The sequence below is a fragment of the Bison bison genome, unplaced genomic scaffold (genome assembly GCF_000754665.1).
Source record: "Bison bison bison isolate TAMUID 2011002044 unplaced genomic scaffold, Bison_UMD1.0 scf7180017864518, whole genome shotgun sequence".
In the NCBI taxonomy this organism is placed as follows: Eukaryota; Metazoa; Chordata; class Mammalia; order Artiodactyla; family Bovidae; genus Bison; species Bison bison.
In genome coordinates this window covers 3198095-3222336 of record NW_011495071.1, presented here as the reverse complement: position 1 = coordinate 3222336, position 24242 = coordinate 3198095, and the positions used below count along the sequence as shown (strand labels likewise).

At 43.5% G+C, this 24242-nt stretch overlaps 1 protein-coding gene across 1 annotated transcript in view; it reads right to left on the bottom strand.

Moving 5' to 3' along the window:
- The window catches only part of HTR3B (5-hydroxytryptamine (serotonin) receptor 3B, ionotropic), a 41676-nt gene that overhangs the window by 2639 nt on the left and 14795 nt on the right, over positions 1-24242 (bottom strand). The window contains exons 3-6 of the mRNA XM_010830639.1: positions 14538-14582; positions 13960-14069; positions 11442-11611; positions 10774-10932 (exon numbers count right to left, since the gene is read on the bottom strand). Of these exons, the coding sequence (XP_010828941.1) occupies positions 10774-10932; positions 11442-11611; positions 13960-14069; positions 14538-14582 (484 nt within the window). The remainder of the gene's footprint in view (positions 1-10773; positions 10933-11441; positions 11612-13959; positions 14070-14537; positions 14583-24242) is intronic.

The window sequence follows — 24242 nt, the reverse complement described above, 5'->3', positions numbered from 1 at the left end:
AATCACCACCTGGGCAGGGACATACAGTCTGTTGACAAGAGGGTCCAAGCCAATGGACTAGCCAACAACACTGCCGTCCCAGCATTTTTACATAATATGAAAAGTCTACATAATTTATTTTTATTTTTTAAAAATGTATTTATTTAGCCATGTCAGGTCTTAGCTGCAGCACATGTGATCTTCGTTACATCATGCATGATCTTTCACTGTAGCACACGAAGTCTCTAGTTGTGGTGTGCAGGTCAGTATTTGCAGCCCACTGGTTCCAGAGAGCACGGGTTCAGTAGTTGAGGTGCATGGGCTTAGTTGCTCCAAGGCATGTGGGATCTTAGTTCCTCCGCCAGGGACTGAACCTGTGTCCCCTGCATTACAAGGCAGATTCTTGACTACTGGCCCATCAGGGAAGTCCCTCATGTCGTTTAGAAATAGGAGGTTATTTTGTGGTTTAGAAAATAGGAGGGGAATCCTTTAAGCTTTTCTGTATAAAAATATTAATAATATTATTCATAATTATAAGAAGAAGAAGCCACCATTTATTTAGCACCTGCTGTGTGCCAGGCATTGGACTAAGCATTTCATATGATTTGTCTTCTTTAGTCCTCACAGTCGGAGAAGGCAATGGCACCCCACTCCAGTACTCTTGCCTGGCAAATCCCATGGATGGAGGAGCCTGGTAGGCTGAAGTCCATGGGGTCGCTGGGAGTCAGACACGACTGAGCGACTTCACTTTGACTTTTCACTTTCATGCATTGGAGAAGGAAATGGCAACCCAGTCCAGTGTTCTTGCCTGGAGAATCCCAGGGACGGGGGAGTCTGGTGGGCTGCCGTCTATGGGGTCGCACAGAGTCGGACACGACTGAAGCGACTTAGCAGCAGCAGCAGCAGCAGTCCTCACAGCAATGCTGGGGGCTGAGTATTATAACCTCCATTTTAACCAGGAGACAGAGGATCCTAGAGACTAAATGGCTTGTCCAAATTCACATAGCTGGAGAGTGAGAAACTGTTTTAAAATCAGATCTCACACTCAAAATCTTTCTTCTTAAACCACTTAGTTTGCAAAATATTACACTGGTTTTGGTTTAGTCTCTTCTTTCTTGGAATGCACACACTTTAGTACCTGTGTGTGTGTCAGAGACTGGCTAGGAGCAAATAGCACAATGAAACTAGGAAAGCCTAGGCAGGCTTGACAAGAGGTGGGCGGGACATAAGGCGATCACAGGAGGAGGGCAATCCCCCAGGGACTGGGGCACTGGCTGAGCTGTTCCTATCTGTAGGCCTGAAGGGGCCCAGGGCCGGCAATGTGGTTGAACCTGAGGGGACAGAAGGCTGGGGGACGTGTGGCGTCCTCTTAGGAGCCCCGACCGCGGGTGGAGGCTCCTTGGAGTGGGAAGAAATGGAAAGATAAACACCTCACTCGGTCTCTTCCTCCCTCCAACCTCCGGCCACTGCTCCCCCTGCCCGCTACTCCCAAACTGGACCAGGGCTCCCATCTCTGCAGGCCACAGTCCAGCCTCCAAGAGCAAAAGTAACTGTGAAGTGGGGCAACTGCAGAGATCCACCAGGGCCCACAGCATGGCTGGGCAGACAGCTGGTCCGGTAGCCGGGAATTGGTTTTTTTTTTTTTTTTAAATTAATTTATTTATTTTTTGGCTGTGCTGGGTTTTTGCTGCTGCCCACAGGCTTTCTGTAGTTGCGGCAAGTGTGGGCTCCTCTCCAGTCTCGGTGTGCGGGCTTCTCACTGCGGTGGCTTCTCGTTGCAGAGCACAGGTTCTAGGGTGCGTGAGCTCTGTTAGTTGCAGCGTGCGGGCTCTAGAGCGCAGGCTCAGTGGTTGTGGTGCAGGGGCTCAGTTGCCCTGTGGCATGTGGATCTTCCTAGGCAAGAAAACAAAGCTGCGTCCCCTGCATTGGCAGGTGGATTCTTCACCACTGGGCCGTGAGAGAAGTCTTATAGCTGGGAATTTAAGTCTCATAAAATTACAGTGAGAGCCGCTGCCATTTTGTTATACCCAGCTTCTCTGAGATGGTCATAGTGTTAGTGTTCGTCGCTCAGTCGTGGCCCACTCTTTGCGACCCCATGGACTGCAGCCCACCAGGCTCCACTGTCCATGAGATTTTCCAAACAAGGATACTGGAGTGGGTTGCCACTTCCTTCTCCAGGATGGTCATAGGACGTGCCTATAATGAACACAAAATCTATTCTCATCCTTCCTGGAGAGAAACAGGATATGACAGGGCTGCTTCCCCCATCAGACTATGGGCCCTTTGAGGGTGGGAATAGTAATTTTTAATCCCTCATGGGGTCAAAAATAATGCCTATTTTATGGCAGAGGATGGGATGGTTGGATGGCATCATCAACTCTATGGACATGAGTTTGAGCAAGCCCTGGGAGTTGGTGATGGACAGGGAAGCCTGGCGTGCTGCAGCCCATGGGGTCGCAAAGAGTCAGACACAACTGAGCGACTGTACTGAACTGATTAGTAGCTCAGCGGTAAAGAATCACCTGCCAATGCAGGAAACATGGGTTTGATCCTGGATTTGGGAAGATCCCCTAAAGGAAATGGCAACCCAGTCCAGTATTCTTGGCTGGAGAACCCAATGGACAGAGGAGCCAGGCAGGCTATAGTCCATGGGGTCACAAAGAGCTTGACATGACTCCGGAACTGAAAACACACACACATTCAGTAAATGTTCACTAAACAAATGAATGTTCTGGGCCTGGTGCTGCTAGATTTGAAGGAAAAAACAAACAAACAAACCAATGTCTGAAACCTCCCACTTCTCAACTGAATGATTTCTGCATGTCAGAAAGTGTGCTAGACTCTTTTTCACATGGGATGTGATTTATTTAATACTCAGTGTGAGTTTGTTGGCAGGTAGTATGGCATCCCACTCTGTAGATTTTTGAAAATAAAGTTCAGCCCTGTAAGTAAACTGAGTAAGTGGGATGTGCCCATGCACCTTCTGGTTCCAAGCTCTGTGCTGTTTCCCAGACAGCCTCCTCTCAGTTTGATCAGACCTCTGAGCTGAATTCAGGGTCTTCTCTCTCACCTTGGCCTCCCTGTTTGGAAAAGAATTGCATAGACGGAAGATGGAGCAGAAGGTGGTAGGGGAGGAGCCTGACTGGATGAGATGAGATGTCACCTTGCTGGTGGGAGTCAGGGCTCCTCAGCCTTTGGGTCTGGAAGCATATCCTGACTCAGTGGAGCTCAGTAGACCAAGGCCATTTGGCCAATTGTAGTCTGACTGTGGTCTTCCGCATTAAACTTAATTGCCTGCAAACATCTAAACCAGACTGACACTCACTGTTTTGCCATCATTTGGTTAAAATACATTTTTACCAAAGTGCAGTCAACAAGAAAAACCATGAACTGTCAAAACTCTGCATCTTTCTCCTTGCTTTGTTGCGCTGTGACAGGCGTGGCCGCGGTAGGTGGGTTGGGGAGAAGGGAGTTCAGGGCCAGAGTCCACACGAGGTCTTGTGTTGTGGGCCCCACCTGGGCTGTGGGGATGGAGGGGCGACCAAGTCTGCTGTCTCTGGAGGGTAGGAGCAAGAAGATCCCCTGAGACTTCATGGTGGACGTTACATAAAGGAGATGAAGAGAATAAGAATGCTACCCCAAAGAAAAGCACAAGCAGGCATGTTGGTTAAGCAGAGAGAGCCCAGACTTAGAGTCAAAGGAAGAGCAGAGGCCCTGAGCCCCTCCATTCCATGTGCTGGTTTCAGGGACTCTGGATGGTATCAAACCTCTCCAAGCCTTGATTTTCCCCCCGTTTTTAAAGAACAGTTTACTTTTGCCTCGCCAAGCATCTTGGGTACAATTGAGATCAGCTGCTGTACTCTTTAAATAAAGTTCCCACGTAAATAGCACATGCTGAGACAATTCCTCTCCACCCAGAGGCTGATGCTGAGAGTGAATAGAAATCTGGGTCAGAACCAAAGAGAAGCAGTGTGGCCCCTTAGGGTCCCTGGTTCCCAAGAAAGTGCAATTTCACCGAACCTCAGGGTCCACAAGGTGTCAGGGCAGAGGCATGGCAAGAACTGAGAGGCTGGGAGGCAGGCTGGCTTCATGCAGTCATAGGGAGTCCTGCACTTAGAAGGGCCCCATGCTTGGCTTGGTGTCATTTTGATGTTCTCAATAATTTTTAAACAAGGGACCCTGCATTTCCACTTTGCATGAGGCCCCACAAATTTATGTAGCCAGTCTTGTTGTGAGGATATTCCTCACTGGATTTCGAGAGTAGTTGAAAGTAGAGAGGAAACAGGGGTAGACAATTAGCTTGGGCTGTGACATAAAGCAGAAAGTTCTCCAACTCAAAAAATTGTATAAGTTACAAGCTGACATAAAATCATAAACTTAGGCCTTCCAAAACCACTTCATCCATTCTTCTGCCTTTTAGCGAGGATGGGCCAGTTCTTAAGTTCGGTCCAACAGTACCTGTAGTTTTGCTTTTCTTAAGAACAAAGGACCCACCTTTTTCTTTAGGATGATTTGGGGGCAATACTACCCATGGACTAGTCTACTTTTCTCTACAAGCCCAGTGCGGCCTAAAGAAACTCTAATTTTATCCTACAGTTTTGGGAAATGTCTTATTCCCATGATCTCATTTGAGCCTCAAAGCCCTTTATGCTCATGTTTAAGAAACATGAATTGAGCATGAACAGAGGTCAGGCACAATCCTAAATCCTAGAGTTAGAACTGCTGACAGGACAGGTCCCTGCTCTTGCCCCTGACTCCTGACCCCACGTCTTATGGGATCAGGAACCAGGTTCTGACAGTTAGATGTTTCACAGGTCTGCAGACAGAAGTTTGCCCCGGAATGGACCATACCCAGAGTCTATGCTTGATTTGATGATAACATTTGGGACTTTCTGAGTTTATATTTAGATGATATTTTCATCTTAGAGGGCTTCCCTGGTGGCTCAGACTGTAAAGAATCTGCCTGCAATGCAGGAGACCCAGGCTTGATCCTTGGATCAGGAAGATCCCCAGTAGGAGGGAATGGCTATCCACTCCAGTATTCGTGCCTGGAAAACCCCATAAACAGAGGAGCCTAGCAGGCTGCACTCCATGGGGTCACCAAGAGTCAGACATAACTGAGTGACTAACACTTTCACTAGTTTTTGGTCTTAGAATCAGTACTGAAATGGGTTAAGATGTTTGGGGATGTTGGGATAGGGTGACTATATTCTGCATGTGGGACAGACATGAATTTGGGGGAGTCAGAAGGTGGCAGACTCTACTAGGTTGAATGTTGCTGTTATCACCAGTTCTGTCCAGCTCTTTTGTGACCCCCATGGGCTGTAGCCCACCAGGCTCCTCTGTCCATGGGATTTTCCAGGCAAGAATATTGGAACAGGTTGCCATTTCCTTCTCAAGGATATCTTCCCAACCCAGGGATGGAACCTGCGTCTCCTACATTGGCAGGTGGATTCTTTACCACTGAGCCTCCTCAGAAGCTCCACTGGGTTGAATAATGCTCCCCAAAATTCATGTCCTTCCAGAAGCTCAGAATACAACCTTATTTGGAAATGAGATCATTGCAAATGAAGTGTCCCTGTAAAAAGAAGAGACGAGACATACAAAGGATAATACCTTTGTAGGCATGTGAAGATGGAGGCAGGCATTGGAGTGATACATCCTACAAGCCCAGGGAAGACAAGGTTGCTAGAAACCACCAAAAGTTAAGAGAGAAGCAAGAAGCAGACTGTCCCTCAGAGTGCCCAGAAGGAACCAACCCTGCGTACACTTTGATTACAGGCTTCTGACCTCCAGAACTATGAGAGAAGACAGTTCTATTGTCTTAAAGTGGTACTTTGTTATGGCAACCCAAAGAAACTAATCAGGTGGGGACTTCCCTGGTGGTCCAGGGGTTAAGAGGCCAGGCTCCCAATGCAGGGGGCCCAGGTTTGATCCCTGGTCAGGAAACTAGATCTGGCATGCTATAACTAAAGGATCCTGCCTGCTGCAACTAAGACCCAGTACAGCCAAATAAATAAAATAAATAATTAAAAAAAAAAACTGATACAGGCGACCTGGCCAGTAACACACAGTGGGAAAATGCCACAAAATGGACTGAAACATACTGCTTCTCTTTAGCTGTGTGTCAGTCAAGTCCTGGTTCCACCGGTCACCTGTTAACCTTGGTTAAGTTGCTTAACTTCTCTGCACCCCAATTCAACCACCTGTAAAAATATGGATATGTGGAGTCCTCATCTCGTAGAGATGTAAGGATTAAATACAGAAACCTTTAAAATGCTGCCTAATATAGACTCAGTGCTTGGTTTTGTGGTCACTGTTATCATGCCTCCTTGGACAGATTTTGAGGCCCGTGAGAGGAACCTAGAGTCTTGTTTTATCCATGCTGGTGTCCTCGGTGCTTAGCAATGAGCTTGGCACAGGATAAGAACTCAAAAGAGGTGCATCAAGTTGTATTAGAGTCTGCTAATAATGGTTCTTTTAGTTCCAATGGGTGAGAGAGTGGAGTGAGCCCAAAGTGGGGCTCCCCTCTTGAAGTCAGTCTTCTGGGGGCCACTTCTCTGCAGCTCATGTCGGAGGCAGTGACCCCCGTATGCCAGGGGGATGGTACATCACCAGCTCGGCAAGACACTGCTCTCTGCAGAACTGCCCCTACCTAGAGCCCATCATTTCTAATGGACTAAAGGAGCTGGTGCCTTTAAATTCCACAGAAAGGGAAGAAAAAGCACTTTAGTTTCAGTCCGTGTTCTCCATTAGACACCCTTCAGGTGTTAGCAATATTATGCCACAATTTCATTATCCATTAAAGCCAGGTAATAATAAGTACACAAAGGTATTTGGAGCCTATTGATGTTAATGAAAGAGATCAATCTAATTCAGAATGTGTGTGTGGAGAGCTCCTTGGAGATGGAATAGGCCCCAAGGTTAGCCTCTAATTGCCTCCTTGATGATAGACCCCACCAGTACTCAATTTTGCATGACCGTCTTTATGACATACTTGGAATTTTGACGGCCAGACTCACGCTTCATACAGAAGCCCATTTGCCTCCTCTCCCAAGCCCCTCCCAGCATTCCCAATTCAGAAAGAACGGGAAAGTTGCTGCCATTTAAGTAAGATCCTTGTGCAAGAGTGAGAGCTTCTTGGATCTAGACCGTGAGTCGAGTTGGTTTAGCAGAAAGTCCATGATTCACCCTGGAGGGTTTCTAGGGGTCCAAATTCTCTCTTTCTCTCTCCTCTCTGGAGTGACCTGTAGAGCTTGGAAGGATCTTCTGTCAAGTTTATGAGCTGGATTCAATCGATATATCAACAAAATGAATCTAATATAGAAAGGAAAATTACATCTGAAAAATAGGATACATGAGGCATATTCCTTTCACAAATGCCCCTCTTCATTTTTCTAGGAGGCCCCTGTAGGTCTCCCAGTTCCTGCTCGCATGAGCATTTACTCCGAGAGAGGATATCTGGGGTCAGGCCTCACTACAGCTCCCACAACTGTCTGCCAGTTTGCATCCAATGCGTGTATGCTAAGTCACTTCAGTCGTGTCCAACTCTTTGCAACCCCATGAACTGCAGCTTGCAGAGTCCTATGTCCAAGAATACTGGAGTGGGTTGCCATGCCCTCCCCGAGGGGATCTTCCTGACTCAGGGACCAAATTGGCCTCTCTTATGTCTCCTGCATTGGCAGACGGCTTCTTTACCACTAGCACCACTTGGGAAGCCCTTGCACCCAATAAGAGTTCTAAAGTATCATTTCTACCTCCTCACACTTCTACCGTCATTCTTTAGAAAACAAAAAGGAAACAAAACACTGCCACACATGGGCTTCCCTGGTGGCTCAGTGGTAAAGAATCCGCCTGCCAATGCAGGAGACACAGGTTTGATCCCTAGTCTGGGAAGACTCCACGTGCCACAGAGTAACGAAGCCCATTCACCACAACTACTGAAACTGTGCTCTAGAGCCGGTGAGCTGCAACTTCGGAAGCCCAAGCACTCTAGAACCTGTGCTCCACAAGAGAAGCCACAGCAATGAGAAGCCCGAGGGCACACCAGCCAGAGAGTAGCAGCCACGCAGCAACGAAGACCCAGCACAGCCGTAAATAAATAAATAAAATTACTTTTTAAAAAAGCACTGCCGTACAGAAATTGAATGCTCATCCTGTTTCTGGGAACCAGCGCCTCCAACAGTGTATTGAAGGAAGCCTCCCCTCCCGTGGCCGCTGGCTTGGGCACCAGGCTGCTCACAGACGTGCCTCTGCTCTGGGCTCCCTGTGGAATGCAGCCTGACTCCAAGGTGTCAGCGGTGCTCTCTGATCAACAATACATGTCCTGGAGCCACAGACAGACTGCACGTTAGCAGGAACCAACGGGCACCCGAAGCATTTGATTCAGTGTCAGCAGCAGCGTGTACATCAGGCCCAGGTGGAACGTGTATTTAGATCTTTGTTCCTCCTTCTGCCGTATCTGTCCCCACCCCCGTGCTGGGCAGCCAGGATGGGGACACAGCAGGTGATTAGATTAAGAGGAAGCTGGCCTTTCGCTGTCAGGACCCTGGAGAGTCCGACGTGGACAGGAAACTGGGCTCTGAATTTTACATCATTGCCTGAAGGTTGTTGAAGGACACCAAGGTGTCCTGCTCAATTCGGAGTTGGATATCTGGTGCAGAGTAAGAGAACATGAGCCATCATTGTGCTCGTAGTGGGAACGGGGGAGTCGTGGAGGCTGAGAGAGGTCAAGGGGGCCGAGAACTGACCTGGAGAGTCACTCAGTCTACTTTGTCTTCCAGAGTTGCAGAAATGTTCCTGAGTTCGGCTCCCTGCCTCACCAAGCACGATCTGTGACTCTTCTCAAGATTCTGCTCCCAAGGGCCAGGGTGGAAGGCAACCCTGCTCCCCCCACCCCAGCAAACAACCCACCGTAGCCCCCACGGCAACAGAACCCTGGGAAAAGCTCCCAGAGCAAGAAATCGGTTCACTGCCCTCTCCGGCTGCCCTCAGCGTAAACCCTGAATGGAGAAGAAGCATGGCACGGAAGACAGCAAAGAAACGCGGACCTGTTCCCTGTGATTCAGGGAAGCCTCTCCTCCCTTTAACAATATTTTATGCCTGTGCTCATCATATTTAAAATGGAGCTAGGACACAGAAAAACCTGACCAGCGTTGAGAAGACAATATTTAGGTTAGAGGGTGGCGTGTAGCTACAAACAGCGGCTGCGCTGTGCAGAGAGGGGGAGCCAGTGTGTGTGCGCGCCCTCCCACACTCTGGCTTACCTGCCCCTTCTCCCGTCTTTGTTTTTCTCCTCCGTGCAGTGTAGGTAATGGTGTGTGCAGCCTTCTCCGGAGTGCTTGGTAGGTGACTGTGTTCCACCTTGCACGTGCTACTCCCTCACATTTCCCTTTAATGCTCTCCATTATTCGGGCTGCATTAATAATGTTTGCAGGCTGATATCTTTAAAATTAATGAGGTGTTTACTCTGAGCCAAGAAACTCATTGAAATTAAAAAAGCTTTCTTTTCCGCACCCCCCTCCCTTTCCCTCGGTAAAAAAGTGGACAAACAAGCCACAGTGTAAGCTTTGCTAAAAAAACAAGTAGAAGAGGCAAGGACTCAAGCCCTACCGCAAGGAAGGTGTGAATTGGGATTAGCTGGTGCCCAGCATTATACATCAGTCAGGTTCAAATCACAGCTGTATTTAAGAGGCCTTGTTTTAACAAGTGCTTTACTAGAAAACTGCATACCACACCTTTTAACCAATGGAGGGTTTCTGTGCCCTCAATAATCACTTATTTCACCACCACCATCCTCCTTAGCAGGTAATTATCCATTGTAACCATAGCACCTTGGTGTAGTCTAAATTTTCCCTTCTTGTCCAAAAGGTTTGTTTCTAGGAGAATTCAGCTGTGCTTAATCCTGACCTGTCTGTAGTCTCTAGCTCTCAGGCAGATTACCTGGTCTGAAGGACCCTCCCACCCCCAGCTACCACCATCACTAGCTGACTTTGTGCAGAAGAGCAGGGTTGAACGCAAATGACAAGTCTACTGGCTGCAGAAACTTGCTGCAGACCACATGTCAGGATGGTTTGTCAGGCGGGAAGGAGGAACGGTGCCCCTGGACCGCAAAGCAGCAGGCTTCACTGTCCTGCTCCCCACTGCCCGCTCCAGGCACCCAGTGGACGCACTTCCCCAGGAACAATACACCCAAAAGCACTCCTGGCGGCGTATCTGAGAAGTCTGGGTTTTTATCAGGTCCTTGCTGAGCAGTTGTACTTCTCAGATCTGGAAACCACCAGTGGTCTCTGAGGATCCTCCTGATGACAGGTTAGCTAATCCCTCAAGATACTTAAGTTAATAATATGGTAATTTTATGCATTTGCATCTGGAATAATTAATAATTTACTTAATGTCACACAGGACATTCATATTGAAGAGACGTTTTTCTCCTAATTTTGGTTGCTGTGTGTGGGTTTCTTCTTTCTTTTTCCTTCTCAGTAGCAATTAGAAGTGAGAATGTTATATGTGCTGAAAGGTGTGAGGACTCCTGCTGCAGTGGCTGGTTCAGGGCTCTGTGTCTGAAAACCATTCTCTTTATGTTCACGTATGGAACCACTCCAGCAGGAGTCCAGGATCTACGGCTGAACCTCTGGTCTCAGATGCAAACGGATGTCTGGAGCCATCTGAATCAGCTGTGCTTAGGGGATACGATTGAGAAGATGCAGGAGAGCAGACATTGCTCAGCCTGATAGGGAAGGTGAAAGACTGCAGAGAAGCAGGCAATGGGGACAGGAAGAGGGGTGGAACCTACATTGAACTGAATCTGTGCAAAATCTCCAGCGCTGTTCTGCAGGATGCTGTAGGTTGAGGACACAGAAAGAAGTTCCCACTCACTGTCATTCAAAAATGCCTTTTGGTCATGTGTAATGTCTTCTGTGCTTCTCAGGAAGGCCAGGTCTACATCTTCCACTGAAAATAACAGAAACAGTTGATTTCCCATAGAAACAGGCACCAAAGACAGCCCACTTTTCTAATTCCCAATTAAAACCCTTCCTTTTAATTCTTGCTCCCATATGGACAGTCTTACTGAGATGGGGTTCAACATACCATTTTGAATTAGGGGTAATGATGAGGAACAAAAACTTTCTGGTCGTGAAAAACAAAAGCAGCTATGAACTTAGGGTTTGCACTCCATTCTATAGAACGAGAATTCTATAATGTTCTCAATGGCAATGGAGGCCTAATATTGTGTTTTCAAATCAACAGCAGCAAAGGGCCCTATCTCTGGGCACAATATTGTGGTTAGTCTGAATTGCACCAGGAGCCAAATAACTGCAAGAAGATTTTAGATTTATAAAAAATCAGTTATGTGCAAAAATAAAATCAATTGAGGGACCACATAACATAATTTCACCTTTGCATGCCCACCCAGCACAAGTGTATTTGCCCACTAGCAGACTACACCTCTCATGACTTACCTGTGTGCAGAATGCTACTGAAGGTTAGGCTGCAATTCTGGACATCAAATGGAAAAGCATATGTCTCCAAATTGCATGCAGAGACCACCTGGATGGGCTTGGAGTGTTTAATGGTCCCAGATGAGTTCACATAGACATAGGGAAGGTCAGGTGATCTTTCAATGTCCACACTGTGAGAAACACAAGAGATCTTGTGGTTACAGAGTGAGCTTTCATCATTCTAATACATAAACAGAACTGATCATGAGATGGTTCAGTTCAGTGCAGTCGCTCAATCGTGTCCGACTCTTTGCAACCCAGTGAATCGCAGCATGCCAGGCCTCCCTGTCCATCACCAACTCCCGGAGATCACTCAAACTCACGCCCATTGAGTGATGACATCCAGCCATCTCATCCTCTGTCGTCCCCTTCTCCTCCTGCCCCCAATCCCTCCCAGCATCAGAGTCTTTTCCAATGAGTCAACTCTTCACATGAGGTGGCCAAAGTACTAGAGTTTCAGCTTATCATCATTCCTTCCGAAGAACACCAAGGGCTGATCTCCTTTAGAATGGACTGGCTGGATCTCCTTGCAGTCCAAGGGACTCTTAAGAGTCTTCTCCAACACCACAGTTCAAAAGCATCAATTCTTCGGCGCTCAGCTTTCTTCACAGTCCAACTCTCACATCCGTACTTGACCATTGGATAAACCATAGCCTTGACTAGATGGACCTTTGTTGGCAAAGTAATGTCTCTGCTTTTCAATATGCTTTCAATATGGAAGGTCATAACTTTCCTTCCAAGGAGTAAGCGTCTTTTAATTTCATGGCTACAATCACCTTCTGCAGTGATTTTGGAGCCCCCCAAAATAAAGTCTCCCACTGTTTCCCCATCTATTTCCCATGAAGTGATGGGACCAGATGCCATGATCTTCGTTTTCTGAATGTTGAGCTTTAAGCCAACCTTTTCACTCTCCTCTTTCACTTTCATCAAGAGGCTTTTGAGTTCCTCTTCACTTTCTGCCATAAGGGTGGTGTCATCTGCATATCTGAGGTTATTGATATTTCTCCCGGCAATCTTGATTCCAGCTTATGCTTCTTCCAGCCCAGCCTTTCTCATGATGTACTCTGCATATAAGTAAAATAAGCAGGGTGACAAGATATAACCTTGACGAACTCCTTTTACTATTAGGAACCAATCTGTTGTTCCATGTCCAGTTCTAACTGTTGTTTCCTGATCTGCATATAGGTTTCTCAAGAGGCAGATCAGGTGGTCTGGTATTCCCATCTCTTTCAGAATTTCCCACAGTTTATTGTGATCCACACAGTCAAAGGCTTGGCATAGTCAATAAAGCAGAAATAGATGTTTTTCTGGAACTCTCTTGCTTTTTCCATGATCCAGCGGATGTTGCCAATTTGATCTCTGGTTCCTCTGCCTTTTCTAAAACCAGCTTGAACATCTGGAAGTTCATGGTTCACATATTGCTGAAGCCTGGCTTAGAGAATTTTGAGCATTGCTTTACTAGTGTGTGAGATGAGTGCAATTGTGCAGTAGTTTGAGCATTCTTTGGCATTGCCTTTCTTTGGGATTGGAATGAAAATTGACCTTTTCCAGTTCTGTGGCCACTGCTGAGTTTTCCAAATTTGCTGGCATATTGAGTGCAGCACTTTCACAGCATCATCTTTCAGGATTTGAAATAGCTCAACTGGAATTTCATCACCTCCACTAGCTTTGTTCGTAGTGATGCTTTCTAAGGCCCACTTGACTTCACATTTCAGGATGTCTGGCTCTAGGTGAGTGATCATACCATTGTGATTATCTTGGTTGTGAAGATGTTTTTTGTACAGTTCTTCTGTGTATTCTTGCCACCTCTTTTTAATATCATCTGCTTCTGTTAGGTCCATACCATTTCTCCAGTATGGACCATATATCATCTGGTTTCCGGTAGTGACCATATATCATCCCAGACTAGCCCAGAAGTGCAAAGACTGAATCACATTGTCCATGAGACAGTCACCTGGCAAATGTGGGGTCAGTGATGACAGCCTCATGGGTCAACTCACTTGCTACTGTTAAAACATAGACATAATCCATGGGTAACATCAAGCATTAGCAATCAAATCTTTATCTTAAAGGGCTTCCCAGGTGGTGCTATTGGTAAAGAACCTGCTTGCCAATGCAGGAAATGGAAGAGATTCAGGTTCAGTCTCCGGGTTGGGAAGATCCCCTGGAGGAGGGCATGGCAACCCACTCCAGTACTCTTGCATGGAGAATTCCATGGACAGAGGAGCCTGGTGGGCTACAGTCCATGGGATTGCAAAGAGTTGGACACGACTGAAGGGACTTAGCATGCATGTACACACTGTATTTTAAATGATGTCAACTCACGGTTTTGATACTGCTAACCTGAATGCTCCCAACAATACAGCTCCTCTTCAAGTTGAGAGACAAAAAATAATAACAATGTCTGAAAGGAAGCAGCAACTGGCTTGAGTATTCTAAGCAGTCTACACCCCACAGAAACACACCCGAACACACTTACTACTCATTTATGATGATATCAGGGGCCCAGATGGCACTTAGAGGTAGAGAGATCTCTCTAATCTCATCAAACATGCTGGAGTTCCAGGATAAAAACTCATCGTCCCAAACCTGTAGCCAAAAAGAAAATGTCACAAAGAGGTAATGTCAGCCCCATCAAAGAACTGAAGAGGAATTTAGATGAGTAACTCAATTGATCAGCCTGTTGCTGCTATCTGTTAGGGGAGAGGACTTCTCATCCAACTCCTAAAGATGTTTGCCCTAATCAGAAACAACAGCCATATATCTTACTTGGATTCTAATAAATCAGGTCTGCTGCAGATGTAAGGAAATTTAAAAGGAAAGATAATATTTATTCCTGGGACTTCACTGGCAATCCAGTGGTTAAGACTTAGAGCTTTCACTGCAGGGGGCATGAGTTTGATCCCTGGTCAGGGAAATAAGACCCCACATGCCACATGGTGCAGCCAAAAAAAGAAAAAAAAAGGTTGATATCTATTCTTTCAAATAATTACATTTTTCAGCAGATCAATTTCAGGAGTCCAGCATGCATAGAAGGAAAAAAAAATAATCATTTACCTCACGATACCATATGCTTGTCTTTAATTTTTGATTCTGTGTATCCTGCAAAGCAAAAATTAAATACACAGCAAATCTTAGAGAGTCAGTAAATCAAAGCCCAATTCAACAGTATGACAATTCAGAGGAAGAAAATTGCATCCAGGTAAATAATGCTGATTTTAAAAACATCACCTTGACTCTTTAAGATCTGAGTATTCCCAGTTATTTATTACATACACCTGTTGCTATAAGCTTTACTGTATTATCTATGACAAAATGATGCTTGAACCACACTTGACATGTTAAATGATTTGCTAATCTCTTTCCTACTTTAATAGTTACTCTGCCATTAATCAGACTAAAACATGATATATAGTCATAGCCAATTCTGGACTAAAAAGATGAGACCAAGCTCTTATCTGTAATTAAGATGTTATTCCTAATCTTCGAATGAGTATTATTAATATTTCAATTGCCATTGGCAGCCTTTCCTGTTGTTACCTTATGTTTGGATTTCTCTGCTTATATAACAGATTGAATGAGCTTAATCCAAGTGAGGTATATTTTTGATGATATAAATAGATGTGATTCCCCATTCTGCAATGAATCAGTGATTAAAAAACCAAAGACCACCCCCCCAAACAAAAAAAAATCCTCTTCATTAAATTTTTTTCATATTGAATCTAGTAAAAAAACAAAAACATGCTATAGTTACTATGTTCTTAGGGATTAAAAGGAATATTTCATACCACATTCAAACATTAACTCAAAATGGATCATAAACCTAAATGTAAGAGCTAAAACTACAAAACTCTTAGAACAAAACATAGGAGTAAATATTCATGACTTTGAATTAGGCAATAATTTCTTAGATAAGACACCATAAGCACAAGCAACAGAAGAAGAAGTAAATGGGACTTCATCAAAATTTAGAACTTTTGTGCTTTAAAGTCAAATGACAGGAAGTTGATGACAACCCACAGTGTGGGAGAAAATACTTGCAAATCACACAGCTAGTAAGAGGTTTGTATCTAGAATATATAAAGAACTCTTACAACTCAACAATAAAGATAAGTAACCAAAATTTAAAACAAGCATCAAAGAACATAATATAGTGAGAAGGAAACTCATGGAATGTGAGAAAATATTTGTGAATCATATAGCTGATAAAGGGTTATTATCCCAAATATTAAAGAACTTCTACAACTCAAAACCAAAATCCTTATTTAAGAATGGACAAAAGACTTGAACAGACATTTGTCCAAAGTAGATATTCAAATGCCAATAAACACAGGAAAATATGCTCAGCATCACGACTATGGACCAAACTGTGTTCTTCCAAAATTCATATGTGGCTGTATTTGGAGACAGGACTCTCAGGAGATAACTAAGGTAAAATGAGGTCACAAGGGTGGGCCCTCATGCAAGAGGCTTGGTGGCCTTAGAGAAAGAGGAAGAGAGAATGATCTCTTTTTCCTCCATATGAAGACACAGTGAGAAGGCAGCCATCTGCAAGCCGGAAAGACAACTTTTACTAGGAACCAAACTGGCCAGAACTTTGATCTTGAACTTCCCAGATTCCCAAACTGTGAGAAATAAATTTCTGTTGTCTCAGTCACCATGTCTATGATATTTGTTATGGCAGTCAGAGTCAGAGCTGGCTTATATAATCTCTAGTCACTAGGGAAATACAAATTGAAACCCACAATGAAATACCATTTCACTCTCATTAGGATGGCTACTTTGTTTTTTAAGCAGAAAATAAGTGTTGGTGAGGATAATTGGAATTCTTGTGCACTGTTGTTGGGAATGTAAAATGGTGCAGCTGCTGTGGACAACAGTGTGCTGTTCGTAAAAACTTAAAAATAGGACTACTACGTGGTCCAGCAATTCCACTCCTTGGCGTTTACCCAAAAGAACTGAAAACAAGAACTAGGTCAGATATTTGCACATCCGTGTTCACGGCAGCATTATTCACAGTTGCCAAGGGGTGGAAGCAACACAAGTGTCCATCAATGGAGGAATAAATGAACAAAAAGTAGTGCATACATACAATGTAATATTTACTCAGTCTTTAAAAGAAAGGAAATTCTGACACATGCTACAATATGGATGAAACTTGAAGACTTTATGCTGAGTCACAAAGTAAGCCAGTCACAGAAGGACAAGGTGATTCCACTATACACTAGGTACTTAAACCAGTCAAATTCAGAGAGACAGAAAGTAGAATGATGGAGTGTTTCCCAGGGGCTGGGAAACGGGGAGTTAGTGTTTAATGGGTATAAAGTTTCAGTTTCAGAAGATGAAGAGTTCTGGAGATGGACAGTGGTGATGATTGCACAACAATGAGCATGTACTTAGTGCCATTGAACTGTACACTTAAAAAATGATTAAGATGGTAAATTTTATATTATGTGTATTTTACCACAACAAAAATAATAATTTAGGGACTTCTCTAGCAGTCTAGTGATTAAGACTCTGAACTTCCAAAGCAGGAGGTATGGGTTTGAATGAACAGGGAATGAAGATCCCACATGCTGTGCGGCCAAAAAAATTTTTCAAATGACTACTCAATGTTCTGTAATGACCTAAATGGGAAAAGCATCTGAAAAAGAATAGGTATGTATATGTATAGCTGAACCGTTTTGCTGTTTACCTGAAACGAATATAATATTGTAAATCAACTATACTCCAATACAAATTTGAAAAAAAAAAATGAGCAAAGGACTTGAATAGATATTTCTCCAAAAGAGATATACAAATGTGGCCAATTAGCACTTGAAAAGATGCTCAACATCATTAGTTATTAGGGAAATGCAATTCAAAACCACAATGAGATACCACTCTACCCCATTAGGAGGAATAAAATTAAAATAACAAGTGTTAGGAAGAATGTTGAAAATTGGAGCCCTCATACATTGTTAGTGGGATTTTAAAGTTGTGCAGCCACTTTGCAAAATAATATGGTAGTTCCTTAAAATGTTAAATATAGAGTTACCATATGACCTAGCAATTCCACTCCTAAGTGAATAATCAAGAGACTTGAAAGCAAGTCCACACACTCAAAAATACCTGTACAGAAAAAAAAAAAAAAAAGCAAACCTGTACAGGAATGTTCACAGCAGTTAAAAAGTAAAAATAAGCCAATGCCCATCAACTGATGAATGGATAAACAAAATTAGTATATATCCATTCAATAGAATATTTTCCAGCACTAAAAAGTAATGAAATATGATATATGCTACGATATAGATGCACCTTGAAGACATTATGCTAAATGAAAGAATTCGGTCACAAGAGGCCATTTATTGTAAGATACCATTTATATGAAATGTCTAGAATGGGCAGATCTATAGAGGTAAAAATTAGATTAGTGTTTGCCTAGGGCTGGTGGGGATGGGATGCAGGATGTGACTGCTAACGGTATGAAGGCTCTTTTTGAAGTGATGAAATGCTCTGAAGTTAGATAGTGGTGATGGTTGCACAGCTCTGTGAATATACTAAAACCACTGAATTGTATACTTTAAATACATGAATTTCGTAGTTGGGTTGTACATCAATAGAGCTGCCATTTAAAAAATGTATGAATAGAGAAAAAGGAAACCATCTTCGAAAACATTTCCAGGGAATGTATAAGTAAGGAGGCTGATATAGACTGCAGATAAATCCATTTCTTCCCATGAGCTTCCCTGATAGCTCAGTTGGTAAAGAATCTGCCTGCAATGCAGGAGACCCCAGGTCGATTCCTGGGTCAGGTAGATTCCCTGGAGATGGGACATGGTACACACTCCAGTATTCTTGGGCTTCCCTTGTGCTGGTAAAGAAGTCACCTGCAATGCAGGAGACCTGGGTTTGATCCCTGGATCGGGAAGATCTCCTGGAGAAGGGAAAGGCTACCCACTCCAGTATCCTGGCCTGGAGAATTCATGAACTGTATAGTCCACGGGGTCCCAAAGAGTTGGACACGAATGAGCAACTTTTTCACTTTCATAATCCATCATTAAAAGTTGCATCATTCAAGGAGAATAGAGATATAGAAAATCCAAGATGAAAATATGTAAAATAAAATGTGAAACGCTTCTGCTGATTTTGGTTCAAAGGTATAGAGTCATTTAACTAACATTTGTACTTCTGTAATATTAAGTATAATATCAATTTCAGTAAAACAATGGAGCTGGGGAGTTATGGCATGAAAGCAAATAACAGGTCCATTTTCTTCCCTAGAACAAGATACATTAAATTAATTATCCAGTGAATTATCCAACCACATCAAAGATAGATGATGTTTGTGCATGGGGCCAAGACTACCACTGTCCTCAATCCAGGCTGGGTGGGGCTGCTGCTGCTGCTGCTAAGTCATGCTGCTTCAATCATGTCTGACTCTGTGCGATCCCATAGATGGCAGCCCACCAGGCCTCCCTGTCCCTGGGATTCTCCAGGCAAGAACACTGGAGTGGGTTGCCATTTCCTTCTCCAATGCATGAAAGTGAAAAGTGAAAGGGAAGTTGCTCAGTCATGTCCGACTTTTCGTGACCCCATGGACTGCAGCCTACCAGGCTCCTCCATCCATGGGATTTTCCAGGCAAGAGTACTGGAGTGGGGTGCCATCACCTTCTCCGCTCTTTGGAGGGGGTGCACCTGGAATTGTGCAATACTCAATACTATATAGGTGTGCACAGGGGGTGGCATAGTTTGAAAGAGAAACAATAAACTTTTAAAGTTCCCCGTTTCTACAATCAAGAAAGCAAGTTGTTATTCCATAAATATTTCTAGGTACCTTTAGAAAAAAAGGATGGTTCAAAGATACAGTAACCCTGTTATAGTTGTTCAACAAAGGCTAGCCTGAGTGAACTTACTCTACAGATTTTTATGAACTTCAAACAGATACTTGGGAAAGGCAGGTTTTAAAATGGTATACAGTTATCCCTCAGTATCCATGGGGGATTGGCTCCAGTGGCTCCAAAACCTTCTTGGTTATCACAATCTACAGATACTCAAGTTCCTTATGTGTAAAATGGAGAAGTATTTGCATATAACCTCCACACATTCTCCTGTATACTTTAAATCATCTCTGTGCTGTAATTGCTTATTTGCTTTGGTTGTGTCCGACTCTTTGCGACCCCATGGGCTGTAGCTCACCAGGCTCCTCTGTCCATGAGACTCTCCAGGCAAGAATACTGGCATGGGTTGCCATGCCCTCCTCCAGGGGATCTTTCTGACCCAGGGATTGAACCCACGTCTCTTGTGTCTCTTGCACTGGCAGATGGGTTCTTTACCACTAGCACCGCCTGGGAAGCCCAAATCATCTCTAGAATACCCATAATTACCCAATACAATATAAATGCCATGTAAATAGTTATCAGTGCACGGCAGGCAAATTCAAGTTTTATTTGCTGGAACTTTCTGGAATTTAAAAAATATGTATATTTTTGGTCTAATGGTTAGGACTCCATGCTTTCACTTCAGAGGGCCCACATTCAATCCCTGTCAGGGAACTAAGATCCCACAAGCTGCTGGGCATGACTAAATAAATAAAAAAAAATATTTTTGATGCAGAGTTGGTTCAATCCACAAATATGTGCAATCTCCAAAGATATGGAGGACTGATTGTACAAAGTGAAAGCACTGAATTCACAGCATTTCCCCAAGAAACAGCTTGGAAGAGGGACAGAGGGGACTCCCAGACAATATCAGCTCTGTGAGGCTCAGGGTGGAGAGCTTACCTGTGGCCAAAGAATCAAAACATAAAACAGGAGCAACATTGAAACAAATTCAATAAAGACTTAAAAAAATAAGACCTCTAGTGAGAGCTCCGGGTTGGGCACACCTCTTTCTTCCAAGTTCCACTGGCTGAGACAGCCTGAAATGGATCATGTCTCACCCACGAAAGCACGAAAAGACTTCGTTCTAGGCTTAGTTGCTTCCTAGGTGGCTCAGTGGTAAAGAATCCTCTTGCCAATCCAGGAGACACGGGTTTGATCCCTGGGTCGGGAAGATGCCCTGGAGGAGAAAAATGGCAACCCACTGCAGTATTCTTGCCGAGGGAGTCTGAAAGAGTTGGACACTACTGAGTGTCTGAGAGTATATAGGCTTAGTTCCAATCAACCAGGGAGAAATCATCATAGGGAGAAGAAGTCCGAAATGTAGTTTCCATTACCAAGTAATACAGCTTTTCACTACTCTCTCCTAACAAATACACTTTTACATCTAGGAAGTGTCGGGACCAGTTTCTTCCCCACTGTGTGTCTTGTTGACTCAGTCACACGGCTGGAGAGGAAGGTCTCCATATCCTAATGTTTCCTGTCCACCGTCATTGTACCCAGTTTGGTTCTTGTTAACTGCCATGTTGATGCCTTTGCTTGTTTTTCTCTTCCTGTCCAGCCCTTTGTCATGTTACACATAATAATAGTGTTAAGGATTTTTTTCCTAACATCTTAGAGGGGGTGTCTGGGAGGATTGGTTATTCAGCCCTAAAGAACACAATGTCAAAAAGAAGTTTGAGGCTAAAACTGAAGTCTTTTTTTTTTTTTTGTCAAGAGAAACAAGTTTCTCAATGCCAGCTGGTGAACATAATTGGTTCTCTGGTGGCATTATTCACAGCTTTTCCCTCTGTGTATCTCTCTCTTTTTTTTTCTTTAGATACCTTCCATCCTGCTTGTTAAAAGCAAAGGATATTTCAGAGAATTGGAATTCATTAGTCTTCCTAACAGAGGGAGTCTATTTAGATCTAAATTGGTGGTTAGCAAATATACAGATAATTCCCGCACATTCTTATTTATCTTTCCCAGTTCTGAAGACTATAGAAACAGATGCCTCAACGTCTGGCTGGGAGCCTCTAGTCAATGGACTGGAATACAAAGGTATCTGTGATTCGGAATTGACAAAACTCAATAGAAACAAATGGAAACTCTTCACTGTTGAGTAGATTATCTCTATAATCAGATTTCCCTAAGGTACTCATAATACCCAGAAATTCTAAGACGAGACTGTAGTCTTTCACGTAAATAAAACAGGAGGCAAAACATTATAATGGAAGTGAGGTGCAGTGATGAAAGCTGGGCTGAAAGCACTTCACTCTAAACAAAAGTTGCCAGCAGTTCAGCTGCTGGCAGATGCATCCAGCAAGTTATCTATTCACATTGGGAATGTCCTTGCCTGAGCAGAATCTGTGAGCAATTTTCATCAAGTTCTTCAAACCAGTCATGCCTCTGGAATGAACCTTAGGATCAGCCCACCTGAATGTAATATAGACATTTGCAAAGCATATTAGACTAAGTCATTCATAAAGATGATTCTAGAATTGAATTCACATATCCTAATTAACTGATTAAGCAAATATCTACACAGCTAGCTTTGAAGGAAGATGTGTGTGTGTGTGTGAGTGAAGTCACTTCAGTCATTTCCAACTCTTTGTGACCCTATGGACTGTAGCCCACCAGGCTCCTCTGTCCATGGGATTCTCCAGGCAAGAATACTAGAGTGGGTTGCCATGCCCTTCTCCAGGGGATCTTCTTGACCCAGGGATTGAACTGGCATCTCTTATGTCTCCTGCCTTGGCAGGCAGGCTCTTTACCACTGAGCCACCTGGGAAGCCCGAAGTAAGATATATTGTCCTGGATATTGTGGTAAATAGGATCATGAGTTTGAAAACCCTTCCCTCCAGTAGCTAGTTTTAAATAGTTATTATTATTATTATTATTACTGTTGATATAGGTTATGTTTAAATCTTTATTGAATTTGTTACAATATTGCTTCTCTTTTACGTCTTTTTTTGGCCATGAGGCACGTGGATCTTAGCTCCCCCAGGTATTGAACTGGCACCCCCTGCATTGGAAGGTGAAGTTTGAACCACTGCGTCACCAGGGAAGTCCCTCAAGTAGCTATTAATACATTAGGGTGTGAGACATTTTGGGCTTGCCAGATGGCTCAGTGGTAAAGAATCCGCCTGCCATGCAGGAGATGGTGGTTCAATCCCTGGGTTGATAAGATCCCCTGGAGAAGGAAATGGCAACCCACTCTAGTGTTGTTGCCTGGAAAATTCCAAGGACAGAGGAGGCTGGTGGGCTGCAGTTCATGGTGTCGCAAAGAGCTGGACACAACTTAGTGATGAAACAGCAGCAGCATAGTATGTGTCATTTTAACAGTCAACCATGTGCATGGAGAAATACACATACTTCACTGTATTCAAAGGAAGGAGACATTGCTGCCAGATTGGAGAACTGAGTAAAATCTCTTTTAGGAGCTGAGATTTGAGGGTTCTAATCTTTTGTAGATGGAGAATGATAAAGAAGACACATTCAGTTGAGGAAACAGCAGAATGAACAGCATACAGACAGGATCCAAGAAGTTGAGGTTCATTGTAACATTGAGTACACGTAGAAGATAAAGTCAAGACAGGAGATAGGGAAGAAACTAGAGGGGTGGAATGTAAGATTTTTCCATATTTCAGAAGACAAGTTTTCCATATCCAGTAAAAGGATATGTCTAACATATTCTTGTAAAAAATAGTATATTTCACAACAGTGGAGTAAAGCATTATCTTTGAAAAAATAACAGTGTTCTCCTTACCTATCATAATGGATATGATTTGTTTTCTCTTATCAGGGTAGGAAGAGTTAGACCAAAAATTCAAATTCGATACCTTCAACTAGTTCAGACAAGTGAAACATTTTTTTAAAAACCACTATTTCAAAAGATATTAATAATTCTCATCTCTTGATGTGATTGTCATGTAAGCGATCTAAAATTGTCAGTTGCCCTGAGGTATTGGGTAGGCAACAAGGAGTGGAGTGGCATGAATTGTACTGTTCTCGAAGCTTTGGCCTACAGGGCATTTCTTTGCACTTATGTGGACAGAGTTGGATTCCAGATGTCATGTGGGCAGCTAAGCATTGCCAGACCAAAAGCTCCAAGTTCACTGTCATTGATGGAGTGATGCATTAAGTTCTTGCAGAGGCCTAGTGTTTTTATAGTTTACAGCAATGATAATCCCAGGCTTTAAGGGTGTCAAATTATTTGGTGAATGTTAACTAATTTGCCCTGGTTTTCAGTAATTCTTTTGGTGATTATTGTTTTTTTTTTTAATAAACACTAAACTTCTAAAAAAAAAAAAACTCAATTTGATATGGTTGTTCCAAGGGAAAATATTAATATAACGACTTTACTCCTTTCCCTTATTTCAAAATAAGCCTGTAAAGCAAAGTCTGAGCAATTCTACTTTACCTTCATCAATATGAAGTCAGAAAGTAGAGGATGAGGAAAGACCTAGAAACCTGTCTTCGTCTCTTACTCAAAGCTGATGTTATCCCCGTGTTGGAGTTTCATGTAACATGGTTCATATCATGTCTTTTTCAAATCATGCTTCTCCCATTGGACAATGTCCAATAAACAATACAGACATAATAACCTACTGACAACTAAATAGCGAGGACTAATGAAATACGCCAAAGTCTTTGACTGTGTGGATCATAATAAACTGTGGAAAATTCTGAAAGAGATGGGAATACCAGACCACCTGACATATCTCTTGAGAAACCTATATACAGGTCAGGAAGCAACAGTTAGAACTGGACATGGAACAACAGACTGGTTCCAAATAGGAAAAGGAGTACATCAAGGCTATATATTGTCACCCTGCTTATTTAACTTCTATGCAGAGTACATCATGAGAAACGCTGGGCTGGAAGAAGCACAAGCTGGAATCAAGATTGCCGGGAGAAATAT